General features: G+C 37.5%; 1 protein-coding gene across 1 annotated transcript in view; it reads right to left on the bottom strand.

Annotated features, from left to right (window-relative positions):
- Window positions 1-4145: 4145 nt before the first annotated feature.
- The window catches only part of rps6ka2 (ribosomal protein S6 kinase, polypeptide 2), a 48052-nt gene continuing 26456 nt past the window's right edge, over window positions 4146-25741 (bottom strand). The window contains exons 8-21 of the mRNA XM_022685206.2: window positions 25556-25698; window positions 23925-23995; window positions 23747-23835; window positions 21150-21214; window positions 20363-20465; window positions 19330-19460; window positions 17335-17460; window positions 17049-17138; window positions 15570-15728; window positions 14604-14765; window positions 13425-13501; window positions 10645-10762; window positions 9566-9703; window positions 4146-6771 (exon numbers count right to left, since the gene is read on the bottom strand). Coding sequence (XP_022540927.2) covers window positions 6646-6771; window positions 9566-9703; window positions 10645-10762; window positions 13425-13501; window positions 14604-14765; window positions 15570-15728; window positions 17049-17138; window positions 17335-17460; window positions 19330-19460; window positions 20363-20465; window positions 21150-21214; window positions 23747-23835; window positions 23925-23995; window positions 25556-25698 — 1598 coding nt within the window. The 3' untranslated portion in view covers window positions 4146-6645. The remainder of the gene's footprint in view (window positions 6772-9565; window positions 9704-10644; window positions 10763-13424; window positions 13502-14603; window positions 14766-15569; window positions 15729-17048; window positions 17139-17334; window positions 17461-19329; window positions 19461-20362; window positions 20466-21149; window positions 21215-23746; window positions 23836-23924; window positions 23996-25555; window positions 25699-25741) is intronic.

Here is a 25741-nt window from a genome sequence, read left to right as displayed (position 1 = left end):
CAACAGTAAAACTAATAGAACATGAACATACCCCTAGATAATGAAGCACTATATTAAAAACCAATAACTGCAAATTGAATAAAAACTCTTTTCATTCCTTCATTCAACAGTTTTTTTCGTTTTGAAATGTAAAATACTTAATCAAAAGGCAGAAGGTTGAGGACATTATGTTGATTCAACGTTAACATTTCAATGTTTGCACAACCATTTAACATTTAAACAGACGTTACTTCAAACACATTCTAGCGTTGAAGGTCGGTTAAAAATCTGGTCAAATTGGTAGAGTTGTGACTATTATAGCTGTATCAGTACAAAATAATGCACTGGGGGCGCAGGGGAGACCCATCCAATATGGCGGCCACGCTGAAGGTCAGCACCGATAGGCGGCGTCAGTCTAAGAGACGTATGTGTATGTGAAGTTCTCCCTAAATCTGTTATCACAGCCCACTAACCGTCGATCCAGATGACTTACTGATCAGGCAAAAACAAGTGTACTAGTTAGGCCCAATCCTATTTCTAATTTGTACACCCTTGTTTTTCGTTTTCTGTTTTTTTGTCCATTCCTGCCAACTAAAAAAAATGATCAATTTTTTTTATTATTACGTAAACTGCTATCTCATTACTTTGATATACTATGTAATTATTTTTGAGATAGTAAGTAATAATTCAGAGATAGTAAGTCACAAATATCTAAACATATAAGATTTTACATAATTTACTTAACAATAAGAAAAAAAATGTGCCGGATTAAAAAAAAAAATGTTTAAATTAAATTACATTTTATTTATATAGCGCTTTTTACAACAAAATTGCCACAAAGCAGCTTTACAGAGAAAAATGGATCTACGCCTCTTATGAGCAGCACCATAATGAAGAATGAAGAAAGAAATGGGCTTCCACAGGATTCAATGTAATTGCAATGTACAGAAATATAACACAGCAAATTAATCAATCTCAACAAACAGACAACTAAAAAAAAAACTAAAATTATAGGGAGCACACCAAGGAAGTAAGGCAGTGTTTAGTGTTATTAAACATAGAGATAAGAGATTCCATAAATAAATAGCACAAATGTTACATAGCTACAAGTCAATCAGATTTATTCTACTGCCTTCTTCCACATTTCATAGTATAATGTCGATTTTAAGCTTAAATAATTAAAGGACATTCGGTCCATTGAATCATTTTCCATTAAAATGTTTCTCTGTTGAGTTAAAAAAACGGCTGTTGGCTATTAATGCAGAAGAAAAAAACATTTTAGCTACTACTTTGCTAAGTACAAGTTTATATACAGCGGTGTCACATGAAATCATTAGTCTTAAAGAAGGTGTTATATTAGCATTTGTGATTTTAGATACATTTTTCTTTTAAAGTTTCTTTCAAACTAGTCCTGAATGTAGTCTAGTCTAGATTTATTTCCTTAATACTGTTTATTTGGGTGAGTAAAGTGCTTTTGTTTATTTACAGTATAATTGAGGCCACCACCATCATGTTTTAATTAATGCGTATTCGCATAAATACACATTTATTACAACACAAATGTGTCAGTTTGATATTTTGACCACAAAATCAGTTTTTTTAAAGCTCCTACCTGAGGCGACACCAAACTGTGCCTGTAGAGGGAGGCAGAGCTGCACAGATCTACCTGTTAAAAATTTTAGACTACTTAATGGGATGAATACTTTTGCAAGCCACTGTACATCACAATACATTAAAACTGTTATACTGTTATCAATTCACAGTAAACTCAGAGACAGCATGTTCCTCAGTATGTTTTTTTTTTTATTCACAAAAGTTTGGCATGCAAGCCAATACAAAGCAAAATAGCTCTCTGATCAGTCCTGCTAGATTCACTCTTCTGTATTATTGGAGGGTATTGATTATTCTGTACCTGATACACAATATTACCACACTGATTACCAGTCAGCAACCTGCTCAGGTGGAGATCATGTGTAGATCATGGGCTCTGAGTGGGTTTATCCATGTATGGTTGCGTCTTTACAGCCCACTGTAATCTCACACTGGTCCCATCTAGGTCCTAAATGCAGTGTAGAACCCAAAAAAGAGCCAAAGTTTAACCTCTACTGATCCCCTACTGATATCCATAAGCAGGGCCAGTGTAGAACCTGTAGATAAAATATTCAAACGACCAAATCTGGAGCAACTTCTTCTCCATGAAGAGAAACAATCCACACAGTGAGAAGAACTCCTCCCATCAGAATCTCATTTCTTCAAAAAGGAATTTCAAGCTGGTACAAAAATAGTACTGTTTCCTATATTCCCTGTTTATATTACATTATTACATTTAGATCATACAAAACTGTTGTGTTTATGTCTTCCATCACTTCATGAACTTCGTTTTGAGAGACTTTTTGATGTTTTGTTTTAAGTGCAAGTAAAGTACACTGTTCAAAGTAACAGTAAAACTGTTCAAATGCATCGAATAAAAGATTGAAGAATAAAATAATAAAATAAAAGTTTTGACATCACTATGTAGTCGTTAAAGCTTTCCGTTTTCATTTTTCTATGTTTTCTCTGTTTTTTTTTCTTTTCAGAAGCATAAGGCCCAATGAAATTAACATAAAACAAATATAATTTAATATTCTGTACAGTAATATTAATGTTGAATGTGCAATCTGACAAAAGGTAGTGCATAAATAATCTTAGATAAAATATCTTTTGTTTTAGCATGTCTAGCATGTTTAGCATAGCAGATGCTAATTTAGCTATCCATCTATCTATGAATCTATTTTTCTATTTTTTCTATCTATCTAAAATGCTAAATTCGGCTACTTTAGGGCGCACCATGCCCAAAGCCCAAAGCTAAGCATCAGCTAAAGTGGTTTAAAGCCTCCCAGAGATTACAGAGATTCAGCTCCATTCAGTACTTTCAGGATTCAGAAGTTAAACTGACCCAGAACTAATAATCTAACATCAGTTCCTGACTCATCAATAATGCTCTAATGATCTAATCTAAACAGCAAAGTTACTGAAAGCCTTTGCTGAAGAGCAGAAGCTGAAAAACGTGTGAAAGTGTCGACTTATTTCCCTTCATTTCAGAGGAAATGTTGGCTGCATGGGTGTCCACAAACTTTAGGACGCATTTCACGCATTTCTCACGCGACAGCTCTTTACTAACTGGCCTCAAAACTGGAATTAACTTTACAGAACGTACAGAACTGAGCATCTACAGCAGGGGTGTCCAAATTTTTTTTGTTGGGGGCCAGAAGGAGAAATATATTTGAAGTCACGGGCCACAGACTAATAAACTAATAAAACAAATAATGAAATATACCACTTTAAATAATACATTTTCCTGATTATTTCATTTACACACCATTTTACTTGACTTACTATCTTTATCTTTGACAGTCTTAATATTAAACTCCTTAATTACGGCAACTTTTAGACTCTTTGGCCCGTTTTTCTGCGCTAGAAATGCGCACCCTCTCCGCTTTTAGACTCTTTTGCCCTATTTTCTGTGCTAGAAATGCGCACCCTCTCCACTTTTAGACTCTTTGCCCCGTTTTTCTGCACTAGAAATGCACACCCTCTCCGCTTTTAGACTCTTTTGCCCTGTTTTTCTGTGCTAGAAATGCGCACCCTCTCCGCTTTTAGACTCTTTGCCCCGTTTTTGCACTAAAAAATGCGCACTCTCTCCGCTTTTAGACTCTTTGGCCCGTTTTCTGCGCTAGAAATGCGCACCCTCTCCGCTTTTAGACTCTTTGGCCCGTTTGTGACACCTAGCGTTCAAACTTTGAATCTCACATTATAAAAACCTGCTTAACAGCGGGCCAACTTTCATTCTATTTCTAAAATACCTCGCGGGCCGCTCCAAAAAAGGAAACGGGCCGCAAATGGCCCGCGGGCCGTAGTTTGGACACCCCTGATCTACAGTAAATGTTCTACACTACAGTAATGTTGAAGGCCCTGTCCGCCGTTTACATTCTCTACTGTCTCTGCAGAGCAATGAGCGAATCTACCTCCTACTCATAACCTGCATATTATATTCCTCATATAGTGTTTTTATTATAAACGGTCAGTAAAAGTTTAGTGCAGAGCTGTGGCACTTACTCCACGTCATTACGCCATTTCTCACCAAGCTAAACCTCATGAAGTGCACTTAAAAAAAAGAAAAGAAAAAAAAAAGAAAACATTATTTAATGACCCTTCATACAAAACAACTGTTAATAAATAAGAATAAATAAATAAATACATACAACAGTGACATAAAGCAAAACATCGCTTTCGCAGGTAGACTTAAATACTATAAGCAAAATAAATAAATATATATATATTAACACAAATTAAATATCTTTTTTTACACATAAAGCAACAACCTTAAATGGTTTCTAAAAATCTCTATGGCTTAAATGGCTTGAATGACTGATGTGGTGAAAAATCACAAATCAGAATTACATACATACAGACTTACCCTAGATACACCCAATCAGCCAAGACAAATCTCTTATCTAATTTTTGCTTCTTTAGTTTACAGCAGAAACTAGGCTAGGCTGGGCTAACACTGCTAACAAACACTGGTAATAAATCTGTTTTATTTAAGTACCATCTATGCTGTTTACACTGTGTTGTGTCATTAAGGCCTTCTGCTTTAATTTAGCTTTGTTTGAATAAATGTAAAATAAATAAATGGAATATTTAACAACATACAATAATATTGATGCTGAATGCACACTCTTAATTATTATTAGTACATAAATAATATTTAACCTCAGCACAGTATGTGGTACTTTCCCATTCCCATGCACAAAATAAATACAAATCAAAATGTATACATTAAAAATGTATGAAAATAACCAAAGAATGGAATCATATAATCATACATAAAAATATATTTTACATATCTTCTAAGGAAATATGTCATAGATACTTAGATTTGATTGGCTTAGGTTTTTTAAGTTAGCATATCAAAAAAGTTTTGAAAGTTAGAAATGATTAGCCTATCATCTCCAATTCTAATCTAAAGAATCAAATATCCAAGATATTAAACATGTTTTGGCTGACTGACTGTAATCTAACGCAAGTAATAAATCAGATCAGTTGATTTTTCACCAAACTATCCTTTGAAAAGACAACAGAAAACAAGAAAAGGAACATAAATAATGAAGAAGTCTTGTTACAGCCAGTACAAAATTACAGAGTACACCGTGTTTTAAAACCTTTAAAAGCGTTCATTCCAAAAAAAAGTTCATTGTGCTTCCTGCAGCAGGTCAGAAATATGTACAACTTTTTCTTTCTATTCATAAAATCTCCTTCATCGCATGCATCAATTTAATTCCAAAAAAGTCAGTAATGCTGGTATAGCTGCTTTTTGTATCCAGAGTTAGTATTAGAGTCAGTTTTGGTGCTGTAGTTAAGCTGCCCCACGTCTATTTCCCTTTCTGTACTTCAGATCATACAGGTGTACACAAATACACCCCTTAACAACAGCATTTTCACCAAGCAGTTCTCTGTGGCTCGTGTGCCAGATTCACACTACACGATTTTAGCCTAGTTTTTAAATCGCTGACAGTTTTCCAGCAAATATTTAGCATGTTTAATATCTGATCCAGTCTGCGACTGGGAGTCGTGATACCTACCGAGCCGATGGGATCACGTAGAAGCAGCGTTTTTAAAACCACAGGTCCAAAACGCATCTTCTGCATGACCATAAAAAAACTTTTATAGTAAATCTGATTACTTTATGTTTTCTAGTTATATCAGTAAATCACTGTTAAACACTAGAGGGCGCTAAAAAGTGTGAGTCCTCTATGAATGGGGGTGAATGGAGCTAAAAGCTAAAAACTTTAAATAAAAAATAGCAACTATCTACTTGTTCTTTAGTAGTATTTGTTTAATTTTAGAAAGTATAATAATAAGAATAATGTTTATATATGCATTATTCTACAGTAAACAAGTTTTACACTGTAAAGATGCTGCATTACTGATACTGTGAGCTGATTGAGTTTAAAACCTTAAAACATGATGTCTGTGGTACTAAAACATTTTATTTACAGATATAGATCTGTGTTGAAGATATAAGTACATATTTTAGTATAAATTTGATCATATATGTATAAACTTCATATAAACTCATACATTTTGAACTCACTTTAAGTGGGTATTCTCCTCTCCTCTTTATAGATTCTTTGGTTTGGCATCACTAGCTCTCATGTGTGTTTTGTTCTTGTGATAAACGTTTTGTTACCACTATGAAAATTTTTGTCGCCAATCAGTCGTGAAGTGTGAACCTGGCATAACGTGTAGCGAACAGTGTTGGCCTTCACAGACGAGACGAGACGAGACGTGGGGCCGTACTCTTGGACAGCGACATACTCTAAACTTCTTGCTCTATCGTGCACAAGCAACATTCCTTCAGCTACACCTGACAGCAGTGACCTAAGGAAAGCCAGCAGGAGATCCAGAGCCAGCGTTAAAGGCCCCTGCATGAACGTCAGCAGCTGCCTGCCGCCTCCGAGCGTCCAGAAGCTGGCGGTGTGGTGTTTATCCAGTGTGTGGTTCTGCCGTTGCTCAGTGTCAGTGGTCGTGTTTTTGTTGCGCTGCTTTCTGCTCAGGTGATCTTCCTCCTTCATGACTGGGCCGATGTCCTCACAGCTCATAGGGGACGCCGGTTGTGACGATGAGCTACAGGCAGGTGGACGTCAGTCTCTTCATGCCTCTCCTCTGAGCCAGACCGGAGGCGAGGACCGGCTCCAGCTTTGGAGCCTGGGGTGTTCGGTTGAGGGCCGAGTATGTGGCAGCCATCGCCCCCTAGGAAATAAAACAACACACTGCTGAAGAACTCATCTACTTACTCATCTACTCACCCATCATCACTCAGGCTCTGTTAACCTGATTCCACCTCATAGTAATCTTTAGACTAAATATAGCAACCCCTGTGGAGGGGAGGAGAGGGTTTGAACATGTTGGATGTCATACAGTGGAGTAACTTGGAATTTATGGGTCCTGCATTAGTGAAAATTTGTTTTAATCACATTCAATTAAACAAAATATACAATTTACTGATTTTTTTTTTTTTGTTGACCCAAAAATGTAAAAAAAACAAAAAACACTGTTTGCATCAGTTTTAGTGCTGGTCAATATTAGGTATATATTAAAAAAATAGTTTAAATCACTTTAAATTATCCAATATACAATACTATACAATGCTCCATGCACATTATGCTAACCTAAATCAAGACTCATTACATACATTATTATACAGATATACAGCTCAGGAGATTTTGCTATTTATAGGTTTATGTTTGAGTAAAATGAACATTGCTGTTTTATTCTATAAACTACAGACAACATTTCTCCAAATTTCAAATATATATATATATATATATATATATATATATATATATATATATATATATATATATATATATATATATATATATATATATAGTCATTTAGAGCATTTATTTGCAGAAAATGAGAAATGGCTGAAATAACAAAATAAATGCAGAGCTTTCAGACCTCAAATAATGCAAAGAAAAAAAGTTCATATTCATAAAGTTTTAAGAGTTCAGAAATCAATATTTGGAGGAATAATCCTGGTTTTTAATTACAGTTTTTTTTCATGCATCTTGGCATCATGTTCTCCTCCTCCACCAGTCTTACACACTGCTTTTGGATAACTTTATGCTGCTTTACTCCTGGTGGAAAAATTCAAGCAGTTCAGTTTGGTTTGATATATTGTGATCATCCATCTTCCTGCTGATTATATTCCAGAGGTTTTCAATTTGGTAAAAGCAAAGAAATGTCCTTCGAACAGGACATTAACACATTCGTTTTGATCATTTTGAGGTTTGAGAGTGGAATACCATTAAATATTATTGGAAAAACAGTTTGCAAAAGCTATCAGAGCTGAAATTCATAATGAATAACTGACGGAAAGCTAACTGCTGAGGTATGTTGTCAAGAACCCGGATCCAGGTGTCACGAGCCTCCTGAGCCTGCAGCCGTTACGCCACTGATTTTCCATATGATTCATCCATTACCTTCTGAATATTACACAACCTCACCTGCTGCACTAATCCAGCTCACGCACAGCTCTCTCTAAGACTCTACCTCAGACTCCTGCACACACACGGACAGCACTGTTTCAGGCGCTCAGAGGGTGGCGATATTGTTCTCCTCACGTTACAGAGGACAATAGCGGTGTCAGACTGTGGCGTGAGCACTGAGAGCCACAGCACTGCAGAGTTTAGCATTTTACACACCTGATTCAGCACAGCAGCTAAACCACGGCTTTATTAATATCAGTTATAAACTGTGGTGTTAGGAGAGAAGATAATATCTGCTGGTTTCTGGACCACAGGACAAAGATTGTATTCTCTAAGAGGGCTCCCAATATTATTATGTATATTGATATATTCAAAATTATTCTATACTAATTCTGTACTAAATCTATACTATTTAAACAATAAAAAAAAATTGCCATATCACACCCGCTAATTATGTTAACATTTATGTAAATACAAAAAGTGCTTTGTGAAATACTATGAAGAATGAAGAATCTTATTTTTATTTGTAAATTTAGTTTTTTTTTGCATCATATCGTATACAGTGGGATTGCAAATGTATTCATACCCCTTAAACTTACACTCACAAGCTTGAATGTATTTATTGAGATTTTAAGTGATAGACCAACACAAAATAGCACATAATTTTGAAGTTGAACGAAAATTATGTCTTTCAAAATTAAAAATCCGAAAATTGTGTGATGTGCAAACCTATTTAGCTCCCTTAATTCTAAAACCCCTAAATAAAATCCAGTGCAATCAATTAATCACCTTCAGTGATTAGTCTTAACTTGTTTGATTATTTAATAGAGCTAATGCAGCTGTGTGTAGTTTAGGCTCATTATAAATACAGCTGTTCTGTGAATGCTTCTTCTTGTTGGTTCATTTATCACATAAAATCTCAATAAAATACATTAAAGTTTGCGTCTGTAATGTGATAAAATGTGAAATCTTCTTGCCACTCTTCCATAAAGGCTAGATTTGTGGAGAGCATGACTTATAGTTATCCTGTGGACAGATTCTTCTAATCCACCTGAGCTGTGGATCTCTGCAGCTCCTCCAGAGTGACCATGGGCCTCTTAGCTGCTTCTCTGACCAGTTTAGTATACAGTTTACTGAATACATTTTCGGGTTCATTTTTGAATGATGGAAACCACTGAGGCCTTCAGAGACCAGCTGTTTTTATACTGAGACTAAATTACACACAGCTGGATTAACTCAATTAAAGAATTAAGAGAAGACTTCTGATGGTAATTGATTTAACTGGATTTTATTTACATCACACATTTTACAATAGTTTTTTTTTTTATTAAAAGTTTAAAAGCCATGTATCATTTTCATTCCACTTTACAGTTATGTGCTACTTTGTGTTGATCTGTCACTTAAAATCGTAATAAAACACGTGTAAGTTTGTGGTTGTATGGTGAAAGAATGTGAAAAAAAGTTTAAGGGGTATGAATACTTTTGCAATCCACTTAAGAAGTTTATAAATATATGTTTTTTGAGTTGTGAGCAGCCAGTAGGAGATTTCATACCTTGACCAACTGCACGTCCTGCCGAACCAGGTGACTCTGGGATAACTCGTCTCGATTTACGATCCACGGGTGTCGGAGCACAAGAGGAGCGGTCAGTCGCTGATGAGGGTCAACGTGAAGCATTTTAGTCACGATGTCCTGTTAAAACAGAGTTTATACAAAACATTTTAGAGGATTTTAACAATTAATTCAGCACTGTTAAGTAGGGCTGCACGATTAATCGTTTTTTAAATTGAAATCGAGATTTAGTGGACATGATTTTTCAATCGCAAGAGATGCGATTTGAATTAGCCAATAGCCTGCAAATGTGTGAAGACGCAGCGTGCTCTTCCGGAAAAGCCTCACGACTTTGCTGCACGTCTGCCATGATGTCACCGCTTTTGTAGTCCGCAGAGAGCTGGGGATTGTAGTCTTTGGGTCCATAATCACTCCCATGCTCAATAGGAATGACAGACGGTGCAGAATGAGCTGTGGTTGGTGTGACTATTTATTTATTTATTTACTTTTTTCCTTTAAATTAAAGATAAAACTGACAACTGAGGTAAATGCCTTTTTTAATGGATCACCCAATTTTTCAAAATGAATTTTGAAATCTTCTACTATAATCACTTTATTACTATATTGCTAAATTTGTGAAAAAAAAAACCCACTAAATTCCTTTAAGAATTCTACATATGGCCCTGGTGGTTTGTAGATATTAGTTAAAGAAAATCATTCTTTTTTTGTAATTATATAATTTTTTCTGGTGTAAAGGAGCTCAAAATAAGTAAAATTATCATAGTATTTCTATTTAATTGCTAATTAAGATATTCTGAAAAAGTATGCAGAAATACCATAGGTATTTTGTGGACTATATGTAGAAAGAAGTTTATAATTATATTTGATAGATATGTTGACAACTAATACAGGTTTAGGGTTTAATGCATTAAAATAATCGCAATATAAATTGCAATCGCAATATTCTGTGTGAAAAAAAAAAAAAAATGCAATTAGATGTTTTGCCCATATCATGCAGCCCTACTGTTAAGCACCAGCAGCGCAGAGCTTTCTCACTAAAACAAAGTAGAGAGTGTTCTAACCTTAGCAGCGTCAGACACCGTATCCCAGTTACCTCCAGACAGGATATATTTGCCGCTACCGATTCGAGCCAAGATCTCCTCCGGGGTGTCGTCAGGCCCGTTGGCAAAGGGTGTGAACCTGCCGGGAGAGAGTGGGCGAAAGGTTAAAAGTGAAAAAGCACATTTTTTGTCTGGTGAAACAGGGTGAGAGATCACAGAAAACACATTATTTCAAAAAGCCTGTTTCCTAGCTGCTATTTTTAGCCACCACATGTGGCCAGGTTGAAACGGAAGATATGCAGCTTTCTGATGTCCTGATTACACAGAGATTTAAAGCTCAACCAGCAGTCAAGAACATTAAATTGTTGAGTGTGGCTCGATTCCTGATAGCACAGTTACATTGTGTGCTGACCGCTGATTTGACCCGGAGTCACCCTGTAATCCCTCCTGCCGCAGAAATTTGTCCTCGCATGAGCGTCTGTGGGAGGCAGAAAGCTTCTAAACAGTCTTTTCCCTTGCTTGTCCCGCAGGAAGATGGGTCAGCAGCAGATTTTATCTAAAGTATGGACAGGTGTTGCACGAATAGCAGTGTCGAGGCCACAGCACTTCCACTAAGCCGAGCTACTGACGTGAGAGAGCGTATTTAAGCAATAAAAATACACTCGAAGTTCGTGCTATAACGTGTAATATTGGCACTGCTGTGCTGTGATCGTAGGCACGAGGCTACAGGCCGAGATCTGTAGTGCCAATAATACCTTGTGTTTATTATTGCGATTATACCATAGTTCCTTTATGACTGTTTATTGAAAGAAAAAAAATGTTTGGTTAAAAACACTCCGCCAGTTAAAATAGTTCCATTCCTGCTCTGTTTGTAGCTGCGTTGTTTGGCTTGTAAGCGTCGCATCGTTGCTAGGTTACCTATATGTGGCAGAGTAATACATGAAGAGCTTCGGTTACAGCAGTGCATTACCGGCTGATAACGGCACTCACAGAACGGCACTGTTTATTGTCGATGTAAAAGTTGGGATTGTGCACTGCTGTGTGTCCTTAACAAGCGGGGGTGTATCAGATAGCAATGAACTGCATAAAGCTGACTGAGAAAATGCACAGATGAGCAAAGCTGTCATCTAAGCAAGAGGTGCTACTTTGTAGAATCTAAAATATAAAACATATTCTGGTTTGTTTAACACTACTTCCAGTTTCTTCATAGTTATGATGACTTTAGTATCAATCTACAATGCAGGACATTTTAAAACAATGAAAAAACAATTAATTTAAGGTGTCCAAGCTGTTAACTACTTCTGTATAATGTATCAGGGTAATCGCACACTCAGATATACACCTTTACACCCTCTTCTAATGGAGTTCTCGCTGGAAGGCTGCAGTACAGTGAGGTTTAGTGTGTGTTCCCTGGTGCTGATTCACTGATTCAGCTCATTAAGGTCTTGGCCATGAGCTAATGAGGGAGGACACTAAATCCTGCGGTCTCGTGAACCAGATGAGCACCGTCACACAGCACTTCTCTAAGGCTGCGTTCACACTGCAGGCCAAAATATATATATATATATATATATATATATATTTTTTTTTTAAGCCTGTTTACACCATTTTATTCCATTTTTTAACTTCTGTTAACAAAAAGACCAAAAAACACAACTTTCTACTCTCACCTCTAGGGGTGCTGGGACTCATTTTAGGGGTGCTAAATAAAAAAATTATATTGAAGTATTGTGATACATTATGTATAGGGGTGTGACAAGATTAAAACGTGACGATATTTCTCGTCAAGCTTTAAAAAAAAAAAAAAAAAAAAACAGTAGGTGAGCTCCGCGATACAGTTAAAAAGCTCCGCGCGACAGTAGGTGAGCTCCGCGATACAGTTAAAAAGCTCCGCGCGACAGTAGGTGAGCTCGGCGATACAGTTAAAAAGCTACGCGCGACAGTAGGTGAGCTCGGCGATACAGTTAAAAAGCTACGCGCGACAGTAGGTGAGCTCGGCGATACAGTTAAAAAGCTCCACGCGACAGTAGGTGAGCTCCGCGATACAGTTAAAAAGCTCCGCGCGACAGTAGGTGAGCTCCGCGATACAGTTAAAAAGCTCCGCGCGACAGTAGGTGAGCTCCGCGGTACAGTTAAAAAGCTACGCGCGACAGTAGGTGAGCTCCGCGGTACAGTTAAAAAGCTACGCGCGACAGTAGGTGAGCTCCGCGGTACAGTTAAAAAGCTACGTGCGACAGTAGGTGAGCTCCGCGGTACAGTTAAAAAGCTACGCGCGACAGTAGGTGAGCTCCGCGATACAGTTAAAAAGCTACGCGCGACAGTAGGTGAGCTCCGCGGTACAGTTAAAAAGCTACGCGTGACAGAAGGTGAGCTCCGCGGTACAGTTAAAAAGCTCTGTGCGACAGTAGACGAGCTCCGTGGTACAGTTAAAAAGCTTTGTTTTTACTATAAGGCCTAGAAATTTTTTTTTTATGTTTTATTCTTATTTCTATTTCTTATAGAATCAATGTGTGAGAGAAACCAGTCTGTTAAGTTTGTGTTATATGATTTTATCAAATAAAACTCTAGTTTTCAAGCCATTTTTCATTTTTAACGCTTTCTTTAAAATTTTTATTAATCTCGTTCTCATGAACCCAGTATCGTGTCTCGTCACGTCTCGTGATATTAGTGTCTCGTCACACTTCAGTTCACAATTCAGCTCGTGATCGAAAATGTCTGCTTAGTAAATTCAGCTCATTTTTCCTAAAGATAAAAAAAAAAAAAAAACAGTGCTAAGAGTTAAAACAGTGTGAGTCACTCACCCTGCGAGCATAGTATACAGCAAGATTCCCAGACTCCAGATGTCACAGGCAGCATCGTATCCCTGCTTCTTCAGAACCTGCAGAACACACAAGCTATTTGCGTCACATCACAGCATGGCACTGCATAATGCCTGTTAAAGCTGCATTCAGTGAATATCATGCTCCTTTTGATAGGAGCAAACAGCGGAATGCCTATCTTGACTGGAGGTGTTATCAGCACCTAATGACTTTGATTGCTGGGTGATGCTGAGCCTTTAATCACAATATTTTCCAAATGAACTGCATTAATCTATAAATGTATCATGTTTTATTAAGAGTATGCGACTTTGGTTGGGGAAAAATGTTTTTTAAAACACTGATATTTGGAATTTGTATTTGGAAAAAAGTTATTTTGTTTTAAAGTCTAACAAGACAAGTTTGCTGTCCACACAGCTGTCCAGCTTAATTTAGGGTGTGTCAGTGTGTCTTTGCCATCATAACGACGGGAAAAGTACACCTTGTTAAAGGTAAAATGTGCATGTGTACAAAAGCATGTACTCATTTTTTATTAATTAGTCATTATCTTAATTAATTGAAGATGTTAGCTGCTAGCCTAGCACAAATACCTGCTAGCTTCGTTGGATCTCACGTCATTTCATGCTAAGTTTGAGCTCTGCTTCTGTGGATGCTAGCTCAGAAAATGCTGCAGCGGGTTTTTCCCATCATTGGGTAGCTAGCATTGGGCGTGGTGTATGTACATTTTAGTGGCATAAATACTGTATAATAAGTAGATTAGATAAGTTTTGTTATTGATTGAGATGTTTCATTAATTTCTGTTTTTTTAAAATACTACACCAAAAAGAACCTTACATAGTATGATAAATATTAAACTGACAGATTATAGACACAGTTACAGAAAGCAGACGTTTTACCATTTACAATTGCAACCACATACTGATTTAATATTATTAATATTAATATTATGAAAAACATCCTATTATTGCTGCTTTACTGGTATATATGATACATTGCTCAGCTCTTTTTTGAACTATATTGTGACATTCTGATTGGACATTGTCGTTTCTCTTGTGTTTTTGGTCTGAAATCTTCATTCCTCCCCTCATGCTCTTACATAAACATCCAGTTACACACCCACGAGAGGAAAGGCAGTAATGGAAAGGACTGAGAACGGTTCAATACCTCCGGTGCCACAAAGTTGGCAGTGTAGCAGGGGGTCATGAGGAGGCCGTTTTCAGCTCGCAGTTGTTTGGCGAAGCCGAAGTCGCAGATCCTGATGGACTCCGGGTCTCCCGTCTCATCCACATACAGGATATTGCTAGGCTTTAGGTCTCGATGTACGACCTTGACGGGATCATAAAGCCACAGCAATGGCAATAAAATGAAACACTGTGATGTAACACATGCAGCACACAGTACTTTATAAAACTGCACCACACCAGCTGTCCATAGGATATATCGTTGCTTTGAGAAACGTGCATCTGCAAAACAGCAACTGGCTGCTCAGAGATGTAGCTAACACTACGGGTTGTAAACAGTGGTTTTTAATAAGCTTTTTGTGCAGTTTTAAAGTTATTAATACCTGGTTTTAAATGTTAGAGCTACTTTTAGCCTGGAAAATAGTGTAAAAAGCGATTTATTGCAGGGGCAAAAAACCTTTTTAGCCTGTTTTGACAAACTGCACAAAATTACTGGATTTCAGAAAGCTGCAGGAGAACGGAGGTGGGCTATTCAACAAAGGTTAGTACTATTTATGATGTTTTACTACACCAACAGACAAATTTACACCGGATTTCTCCATTAACATGGTTCATACACGTTTTTAACCAATAGATTTTCATGATTTTTTTCATGCCTCTTCCATGCCTTCAAGGCAAATTTTCATGACCATACAATAAAACCAAAAATAAACAAAAACCTAAAATAAAATTGATTATAGCAGGCCTAAAATAAAATCAGCTCAAAACAGATTTTCCCCCTCGATAAACTAAAACAGAAAGATTTGCAGACCAAATTTCCATGATTTTCCAAAACTTTCTGGGTATATTTATTTTTCCAAAACGTATCCAGGCCTGTAAACTACTATTAGGTTTTTCATGGCCGTATGAACCCTGCTTTAAACATGTAAAGAGAGGATAGAGAACTGACCCCCTGTGAGTGCAGGTACTCCACGGTCTTGGTGATGGTGCACAGTACGGCTGAAGCCTCTCGCTCTGAGAAGCCTTTCTGACGCAGGATTCGGTCCAGCAGCTCCCCTCCTCGCATCAGCTCCATCACCAGGTACACAAATTTCCCGTCATCATAGACCTGTGGGAACGCATACACACACACACACACACGCAACACATGGCTCATCACATCACAGCACTCGGGGCAAGAGTAGAAGAACACACAGCAGAGCGCAGGGCTTACACAACCACAACAGCACTTTAAACCCAGCCTCATCACAGGGTAGTGTGGGTAGCAGGGAGGGGAAAAGGCACCTGAGGTGATTCACTGTCGAGTAACTCAGTCCTGCTCATTTTAATATAGTGAGTACCTGCTTGTGTGCAAGGATGGATGTACAGTATGCATTATAACCATTCGAAAGGTTCGGAATCACTGTGTACTAGGGGTGTGCCATATCATATCGTACGCAACTATATGGGCAACACCCTAATTATCACATCAGGGTATTACTTTTCTGCTGTTTTTTAGCAAAATAAAAATTCATACTGTTCTCATTTCCCATTATGTATCTATCTAGATTTGATCTGTCCAGTATCATTTATTTTACTTTAATCCTGGATATTATCATGACATTTTATTTTACTTTTTCTTGTATATTTCAGTTAGAGGTGTGCCATATCATATTGTACGCAATAATAATATTTTTTTATTATAATTTTTTTGCAGTAGTGTATTCTTGAAATATATATATATATTTTTTTAATTCAGTGTTTTGTCATATTGCCAAAAGTATCGTTTGTTATCATGAAAATACCATGAAATATTGTGAAATTATTTTAGGGCCCTATCGCCCACCTGTACTGTGTAACGTGTAAAAGATATAAAATTCAACACTATTAATACTATCACTGTGTTTTTATTATCGCATCAAATGCATCATTAAAAAAAAAAAAAAACAAAGACAGGCGATAACACAGTTAAACTCGCCAAACATGAACGAGCAGAAACTAATTTAAGAAGCAGCAAATGACATATTTTATCCACTTTTATGTCCAGATATTTTAGTTTTTTCTGTTCAACTTTAGGAGCATTTTAGAAAATGTCTCCATTCACACAAGAACAAAGACTAGATGTGAAATTTTCTATTATTAGCTGCATCTCAATTTGGACGTGGATGAATCTGAATCGATTCACAAATGTCAAAAATCGATTCATAACAGAGACTTAAGATGATCTATAAATCCCATCGGGTCAAACTAAACTGTGTCTGTTTTTACTTTTAGAGTTTCTGCCCGATAAGGCATCAGTTTTATGGGCGTGTCCTGTTGAGACCCTTTCGAGAGCGAGGCCACGCCCACTGCTGGGTCAGCATTTGGGGTATTGTAGATAGAAGGCCACAGGACTGTGAAATCCTAATAGTGCATTAAAGAGCATATTTATATATATCTTTTAACTCACATCCTTCAGAGTGATGATGTTCGGGTGCTGTCCGTATCGCAGAAGGATCTCAATCTCTTCAGACGGGTCCCTCTTAGATTTTTCAATGATCTGAAACAAAAGCCACAATGTGTCACAGCAAAGACGACAGCAATGACAGTAATATGTCTGTATGAAAAATTAAGAAAAGTGAAATAAGCCACTAAAAGACTGTTATTAATGTCATTAATCCTGTCTTGAGTTTGTTTTACAGCTAAAGTTGGGAAATCGAGAAGAGCAAAGCAATGAGAAATCCAAATGGTCTCACTTTAACAGCATATTCCACGCTGGTGATTCGATGAATGCAGCGCTTGCAGACTGAATATGAGCCAACACCAATGTCCTCCTTTATTTCATAACCATCGGTGAAATGGATGTTGTTGCCGTGAAGTTGCTGGAAACAAAGCACAAAACAGAAGCCCAGTTAGAAATATAGTATTTATTTTATTGCCTGCAGTTCCAGAAGAAACCGGCTTATTCTGACAATTCTCTCACATGGCACATTAACTAATAGGAGTGGGCGATATGGCCCAAAAATAATAATCACAATATTTTATATATATTTGTATTTTCGCGATAACTATACTCTTAGGGATATAAAAAAAAACACTGAAATAAAAAATATATATATTTCTAGAATACACTACTGCATCTAAATGATATGACATGGCACACCCCTAATTTAGATATCAAAAAATACAATAATTTTATCAGATGTGTAACAGAAGTAAATGTAAAAGTAAAATCCAGAATGTCATGATACTGATAATAAAGCACTCCAAATATCTACACATATCCAGGATTCAATTAAAATGAATGATACTGGGCAGAAAACAGTGTGAATTTTTGCCAAAACCTTTGCTAAAAACAGTTAAAAAGTAGTACCCTGATGTGATCATTAGAGGTGGGTAATATTGCACTTTAGTTCATGGTATTATATTGTTTAACATATTCAAAAATGTTGGTACCCCTACTAGCTAGACAGCTTTTAAATCATTCCATATTCTCAGAAGGGTTTCACATCACTCTAATGCTCTATTTGTTACACTCTCCTTTCTTTAATTCCCTTGGAAAAAACAGCAGTTTCTTTCTTATAAACATTCAGTTCGATCCACATACTTGACTTCACACTGAGGCGCAGTATGGAGAAACTCCTGCCTGCACTAAAATAGCCTTTCTCTGGAGGAAAGGAACAAATAAATGTACAGAGCGCGCAGCTGTATGTAGGCACTTTAACGAGTTTAAAAATCGATATGGATTTGTGGCTGGGGTTTAACTGCCTGGTGTTGTGTGTGCTCAATAAAAGAGTACAGATGATCTAAGCACAGCGTCAGCTGTTCAGTCTGAACATCTGAAAATCTGAACATCTGGCTCCGTCAGTCATCCTGAGACCCGCGTGTTCTCCCAAATCAATAGCCTTCACTCCACCTAGACTCTTCAGTGGATTTTTCAGTGGAGTAGGAAGGATACGTTTGGCAGAATCAGATCAGCTTATGCAATAGGAGTCTGTTTTTTCCTCCCCAGGCTTCTCCTGTCTTTCTCTTACTATTTTTTGAGGCACGCACAGGTGAGCCTCCGAGGAATAAGGTCTGAACAGTCTGCCTCTGCAATGCCAGCCCAAGGTCAGACTTGTGAAAACACAGTGGCTCCACAGATTAAAACTGTGAAAAAAAGGTGGGACTGATTAAAAAATGTATATTTATATATAAAAAAATAATAATAATATACAGCTCTGGAAAAAAATAAGAAATTACTTCATTTTCTGAATCAGTTTCTCTGATTTTGCTAAAATGAACATTGTTTTTTTATTCTATAAACTACAGACAACATTTCTCTTAAATCTCAAAAATCTAAAAAAATATTGCTATTCAAAGCATTTATTTGCAAAAATGAGGAATGTCTGAAATAACAAATGATAGATTCAGAGCTTTCAGACCTCAAATAATGTAAAGAAAACATTCATAAGTTTATTATCATAAAGTTTTAGGAGTTCAGAAATCAATATTTGGTGGAATAACCCTGATTTTTAATCACAGTTTTTTTATGCATCTTGGCATCATGTTCTCCTCCACCAGTCTTGCACACTGCTTTTGGATAACTTTATGCTGCTTTACTCCTGCTGCAAAAATTAAGCAGTTCAGCTTGGTTCGATGGCTTGTGATCATCCATTTTCAGTCAAATTAAAAAGTGCATATACTTTTCCCAACATTAGAATGTATGCTTACTTTAGTCAGAGTGTGGTAGTGAACATATTGAAGCTCACCTGCACTATGGGGTTGACTGAGTTCTGCCTGGTATCCGTTATCGACTGCTCTGGCCTCAGGTTAGTGGCCACAAAGCTGAAGCCTCTGAAAAGCTGATGGGCATTAGCACTGGGAGGAACGCCGGGTGAGTCTGAGGGCAGAGCACACAGCATTTCACACAGACATACACACTTAGAAAGGCAACCAGGACACAGACTCTCTATGGATGGAAACTCACAATTGATTTGTTGTGAGTGGTATGAATTGACTTTGTAGAAGGTCATTCTCACTGTACGGATCAGGCCTGAAGGCTCTGTCTGAACTGGCTGCTGGCTTTTGTACTGAAAGCTGAGTGGTGTTCTCCTGTTATTGGGGCTCGTCGGGGCCAGACTGTTACGTCAGAGTAAATTACAAGTAATGCCAGGTTCACAATACACGGCTTTTTGAGTGGTCAGTCATTGTGCTGTTCAATCTACACGACTGGTTCTGCTGTAATCGCAAGTTCTTCAGTTGTCAAAGAGACGGGGTCATGAAGTACATGATTATTCACTGTGGGAAATCACTGACTCACCTCGCTGCTCTCTAAAAAAACTAGTTTATCACAAGAACATGGCAGAACATACGCATACGAGAACTAGCGATGCCAAACCAGAGAATCTCTAGAGGAGAGGAGAATACCCACTTAAAGTGAGTCTAAAATGAACAGGTTCATATGAAGCTACTGAGCAAAATTAAGAGTTTCTAAATGTCTGATCATTTTTTTACTGAAATATGTACTTATATCCTCAACCCAGACCTATATCAAATGCTTTAGCACTGCAGACACAATTTTTATTTTTCCACAACTTATCCAGGCCTGGAAATCGCTATTTTCAAATTTCATGATTTTTTCAGGTTTTTCGTGTTGTACAAACCCTGTTTAAAGAAACCCTTACATACATAAAATCAATGCATGTTAGAGTTCATTTTAAAAAGCTAACGTTTGGCACACATGAAACTGCAAAGCTGTGCACAACTGTATAAATTTCACTAGTGAACTGTAGTGTCAGGTACCTGTCGGTGTGCGGGAGGTGAATTCAGGGTCAAAATGGAAGGTGTCCTCTGGTCTGCCCACTGCCGGCTTAAACGGAGGTTTGATCTCTTTTCGGTACAATTTCTGTTACATAACAAGACACAGAAATAAAGTGTAAAAATTCTGAAATGATCCACAGCAAGTGAAACAAGCTAACGTTTGGTTAATGTTATCAAACTGAAAAGTATCCAACGTACAAACTTAGAGACTAAGACTAAGGCTTGTGTTCATATAAGTGTAAGTATATAGAGTTTCAAACAAATAAAGAGGTGTTTCAAGAAATAGTTCTGCAGATTATTTATGTATATATATATAAAATGGTGATTTATTTGCATGGGTAACTATGTCCCTATCACTAGCATTGTAATCCCGTTTGGAGCATCAGCTAAAAGTGCTGTATTTTTTAATGCTGGGGGAAAAGGAGGTGGGCTATTTAAAAAAAAAACCTACAACCCAAGTCCATTTTACACCAGATTTCAGTTTTAAGGGTTTAAAAGGGAATTTCAAAAGAAGCAAAAGAAGAAAAAAAAGCTGAAAAAACTTTCTGTTCACGGTCATGCAGTAAAAAAACACCTTGCAATCTAAAGACCATTCTCAATTCTAACTGAGAGTGGGTCATCTTGTAAGAGGTTTATGTAACACCTGTGTGTGTGTGTGTGTGTGTGTGTGTGTGTGTGTGTGTGTGTAAGAAAGAGATCTTCAGTTTGCTGAAATTACAACCAGCTAGATTGAAACAGCAGGAGCCAGCAGTCAAAAGAGCACACTTACATTCCAGTCTATAGTTGCGAAAAAATGATGCCTTTTGATTTCCTCCACGCCATCAGGACCGGCTCCTATGGATGTAAACAATGATCAAAGATCAGTATTTATACTAAAATGAAAAAAAAAGATGCAGAGCATTCAGACCTCAAATAATCCAAAGAAAACAAGTTCATATTCATAAAGTTTTAAGAGTTCAAAAATCAATATTTGGTGGAATAACCCTGGTTTTAAATCACAGTTTTTTCTTATGCACCTCGGCATGTTCTCCTCCACCAGTCTTACACACTGCTTTTGGATAACTTTATGCTACTCACTCCTGGTGCAAAAATTCAAGCAGTTCAGTTTGGTTTGATGGCTTGTGACCATCCATCTTCCTCTTGATTATATTTCAGAGGTTTTCAATTTGGTAAAACCAAAGAAACTCATCATTTTTAAGTGATCTCATATTTTTCTGAGCTTTATAGTTTATACCAAGCATATGCATACAGTATATTACCAACATCCTCCAATAGTGCTGAACAAGAGCAATATACAACCATCATCTAAAAACGCAAAAGTAAAAGTAGCAAAGTTGCTGCACCAAGAAGGAAGTGTCAGATTGCAATGCTATTCTAAAAGAAGATAATACACACATATATATATATATATATATATATATATATATATATATATATATATATATATATATATATATATATATATATATATATATATATATATATATTAATTTAGGCTGATATAAGCAACACATACACATACAAAAGTACTGTGTAATGCATGTGTAACACAACATGCTCTAGATGTCTCATCAGCATGAAGAGAGTTGTCTCAATGATGTCCTGCAATAATGCATCCTATGCAGCTCCAATTTCTCTCACATCCTTGCAGCTTTGATTTAGAATGTTACAATGTGAAAAAAAAAGCTTTATTTAGAGTGCATCTGTGTGTCTTTGCTATTATAACGACGGGAAAAGTACAAGGGTTTAAAATCTTTAAAAGGCAAGTACTAATTCTCTTTATGAACCATGGGTGTGTTTTGGGCATAACATGAAATAAACCAATCAGCGAGGGTTGAATACTTTTGGGGGGGCTGAATACTTTTGGACGTCATTCCCTTTTACTTGATTGAAAATCATTTCTCAATCAAAATCTCAATAAATACAATTAAGTTTGTGGTATTAGGAGATAAACTGTACATACTGTGATTGACTGGGATTGAAAAAGCCTTTTATTTTTTTCTCTCTAATTTATTCTATTTTAATGTACAGTTTATCACAATATGGAGCAATTCTATTAGAATTATTGTGTATATCCCCATCATCTGCCAAATTAAAAAGCTTAAAGTGCTGAAAGGCATTCTCCATCCTGTATAAAACAACCAATGGAAAGATAGAAAGATGTTCTGCTCCATATTATTTTGCTAGCTGACATCAGATTTCACTCACCATTAGCCACGTTAGCATTGTTCTACAGAGCTATCACTCACTTTGCCTCCTCTCATTCGCCTAAAGCGAGAGCTTTGATCGCGATTCCCATTGCCCATTACGCTCAGCATGCTTACGCTAACATGTGGGCTTTCCTGCGCTAATGCTTTCCCAGTGGAGTATTAGCAGCAGGTGAATGAGGAGATGCCTGAGCACGAGTTGACGGCTAATGCAAGGTTGACGCATGTCTGGCTGCTCTTGGCAAGACGCCTCTGCCGCATTTTCTCTCCGCCTCATGAATAATGTAGAGCGCCTCTCAAATTCAATCACAGTTTAGACAAACGGGCTGCATCACAGGCCGGACACGGCTGCCTGCAGTCATTCACCAGGAAGATTATGGACTCCGCGTTAAAGGAGATTCATTCCTGGCGTGTCTGCTCAAATGAGATGTCTGGCTTGCTCTGGTGACGGTGAAGAATCTGTATTTTACACGGAATTCCTCTTGCTCACACTCAAACTAGCCGTGACACTGATGTCTGTATATATATATAAAAAAAAAAATAAAAAAAATCTTAGCAATGCTGCTATAACTGATCTGCTGAGAAAGATCAATCCATCATCCAAATAATGTCTGGTCAACAGATGTGCTGAACTCTAATAATATGCAGACCACAGTGTTTAGACTGGTCCTGTGTGGAACCAACAGTGGGTATTCTTCATCATTTTTCAAAGAAATAAACATTTTACAGAATGCCCCCCAAAAAAGTACAGGGGGACAAAAGCATGCTGAGGTCAACCACAGTGGTCTCCTTGCTGGATCTGTGAGTTTGGGTGGACCCTGGCCATGTCATGGTAGGTTTGTGGTAACAGTTGTAGAATACTTTTTACCTTTGGATTTTTGGATGATGGACTGAACAGTGCTCCTCCGGATGCTCAAAGCTTAGGATACGTTTACTCATCTATTACTAATTAAACAAGTTCAATCCAGTGCAATCCAGTGTAAAGAGGGCTGAATACTTTTGCACATCACACAAAATCTCAATAAAACACATTTAATTTTATGGTTGTAAGGAGACAAAATGCCTCTGGTAATTAGAATTGAATCAGCATTTTGAGAGATGGTGCGCTGCAGCATCATTGACACAGTGTTCTCAGTAGACTAGACTTCAGATACTGTACCTAATCTGTTGGATGGGTTCCTTTTGAAGAGCGCCCGCAATAAGCTCTGCACCTCCGAACTTAGGAACTGTGGCATGCCAAGCTTCGCTCTGAAGAAGAACAAGAATAATATCAACCACAGGTCCGCCCACATATCATCCGATTATTTGTGAAAAAAGCAGTTTAAACCCAGTCTTACTTGAGAATAAGCGCCATAGTCTCTTTGCGGTCTTTGCCTTGAAATGGCAGAGATCCAGTCAGCATTTCGAACTGTGTGGGAGACGGTAAAGCGAATCAGACTGTGAAGCTGGCAGGCTCGTTGTTTTTGCACATTACAATAACACCATACACTCAGCATCATTTCAGAGCAACAGCTCTCGCAGCAGCAGCAAAAGAAGCAGCAGCACAGCCGGCATCCTCTCCCCGTGCCTACAGTTATGTAATCTATTTTTCACAGCGAGTAAGCGCGCTAGTGAGTGAGCACATTTTCAGGCAGTGCCCTGCTGTGTGGATCCATGGAGGTGAGCCAGCTGTTGCTAAATTTATCCAGTCAGTCGCTGCACAATGCCATCCTCAAAAAGGGGAACCATTGGAATGACATCAGCCGTTTACCGACAGTGGCACACTTCATCAAATTATCCACACGTGGGAAAGACTAGCATGAAATCGGACATAAACCATTACTCGCTGTGAGCAATCAGAGCAGTCTTGATTCATTTTTGCAGGGAGTGAAAAGGACAAACGGGAATTTGCCTGCAGAGCACGGAGCCAAAGCTCTGTTTTAACTCTCTGACATTTAATTCCTTTAATTCCTTAAAAGCTGCTGCCGTCGCAAGTGAGAGCTGTTGTTCCTATCAGCTCTGCTGGAGCTGGAGTGCTGAGCTAAATGTCACTTGGTCCAGCAATGCCACTGAGTCATCAAGATGTTTAAGCTGTAAGAAATGAGAAATCTCAAAGGGCAAATTCTCACTTCAGCAGAGTCAACTCCAGCAGAGCCAGGAGCAAAACAATAGGCTGTTTTCTAGTCCGTTTTTGCAGAGGCTCTATTTTTTTTTTTGGTAAAACAAAAAACAAAAACACACAAACAACAGAGCATGTGTCACTCTCCTCTCTCAAAATAAAAATGTCGAGTTGGGGTTTATGTCTGAATATTATTATGTCTGCAAGGGAGGCTCTTTAGAGAGTACTGCTGTTTTCAGTAGGCTGGTGTATAATAATGGGAAAGAGGTTTATGATCATAAATGTAAATGTAAATGTCCACCCCTGGACACTTGTTTTCACCCCTGGACACTTGTCACTTTACTGTACATCCTGTACATTTGCACTTAAATACAATATTTGCACAGGTTTATGTTTAATATTGTCATATTTGCTGATACCTCCTATACTTAATTTATTTTTTTTACTGCACTACTTCATATCTACGACTGATTACTTCCACACATCTTTTGTATTTATATATTTATGCATATATTTGTAAGTCTCAGTTTAGAATTGTATAGTTTAGAGTCTTATATCCCTCACTGTGCTCTCTTATTGTACTATACTTATTGTGTGTTTCTACTGTGTTGTGTAACTGCTACTGGCTGCTAAATTTCCTTCGAGATCAATAAAGTATCCATCAATCCATCCATCCATCCATCCATAAAAAAGGAAATAAAAAAAAATCAATATATCTTTTTAATAAGGGTATTAACCATCATAGAATTGGACACTACTAAAATATCCAATATTTCCAAGTTTATCCAGCGCATACAGTGAATCCACATACAGTCTACAGCTCTTTTTGGTGGTCTTAATACTTTTTTCCCAAACCCCAAAGACTCTCACCATTAAGACTCCAAACGACCACCAGTCAGCGCTCTGTGTGTGCCCTCTCCTGTTCACCACCTCAGGGGCCATGTACTCGATGGTCCCGCAGAAAGAGTATGCACGCTTGTCGTGGTCTATCGCTTCTTTACTCAGGCCAAAATCTGTGAGAAAAGCAGGAGAGATATTACAGAGGTCACCACATCA

Source organism: Astyanax mexicanus, chromosome 7 (assembly GCF_023375975.1).
Source record: "Astyanax mexicanus isolate ESR-SI-001 chromosome 7, AstMex3_surface, whole genome shotgun sequence".
NCBI classification, from domain to species: domain Eukaryota; kingdom Metazoa; phylum Chordata; class Actinopteri; order Characiformes; family Acestrorhamphidae; genus Astyanax; species Astyanax mexicanus.
The sequence above is the reverse complement of the archived record's forward strand: the minus strand, read 5'-3'. Positions and strand labels throughout refer to the sequence as shown.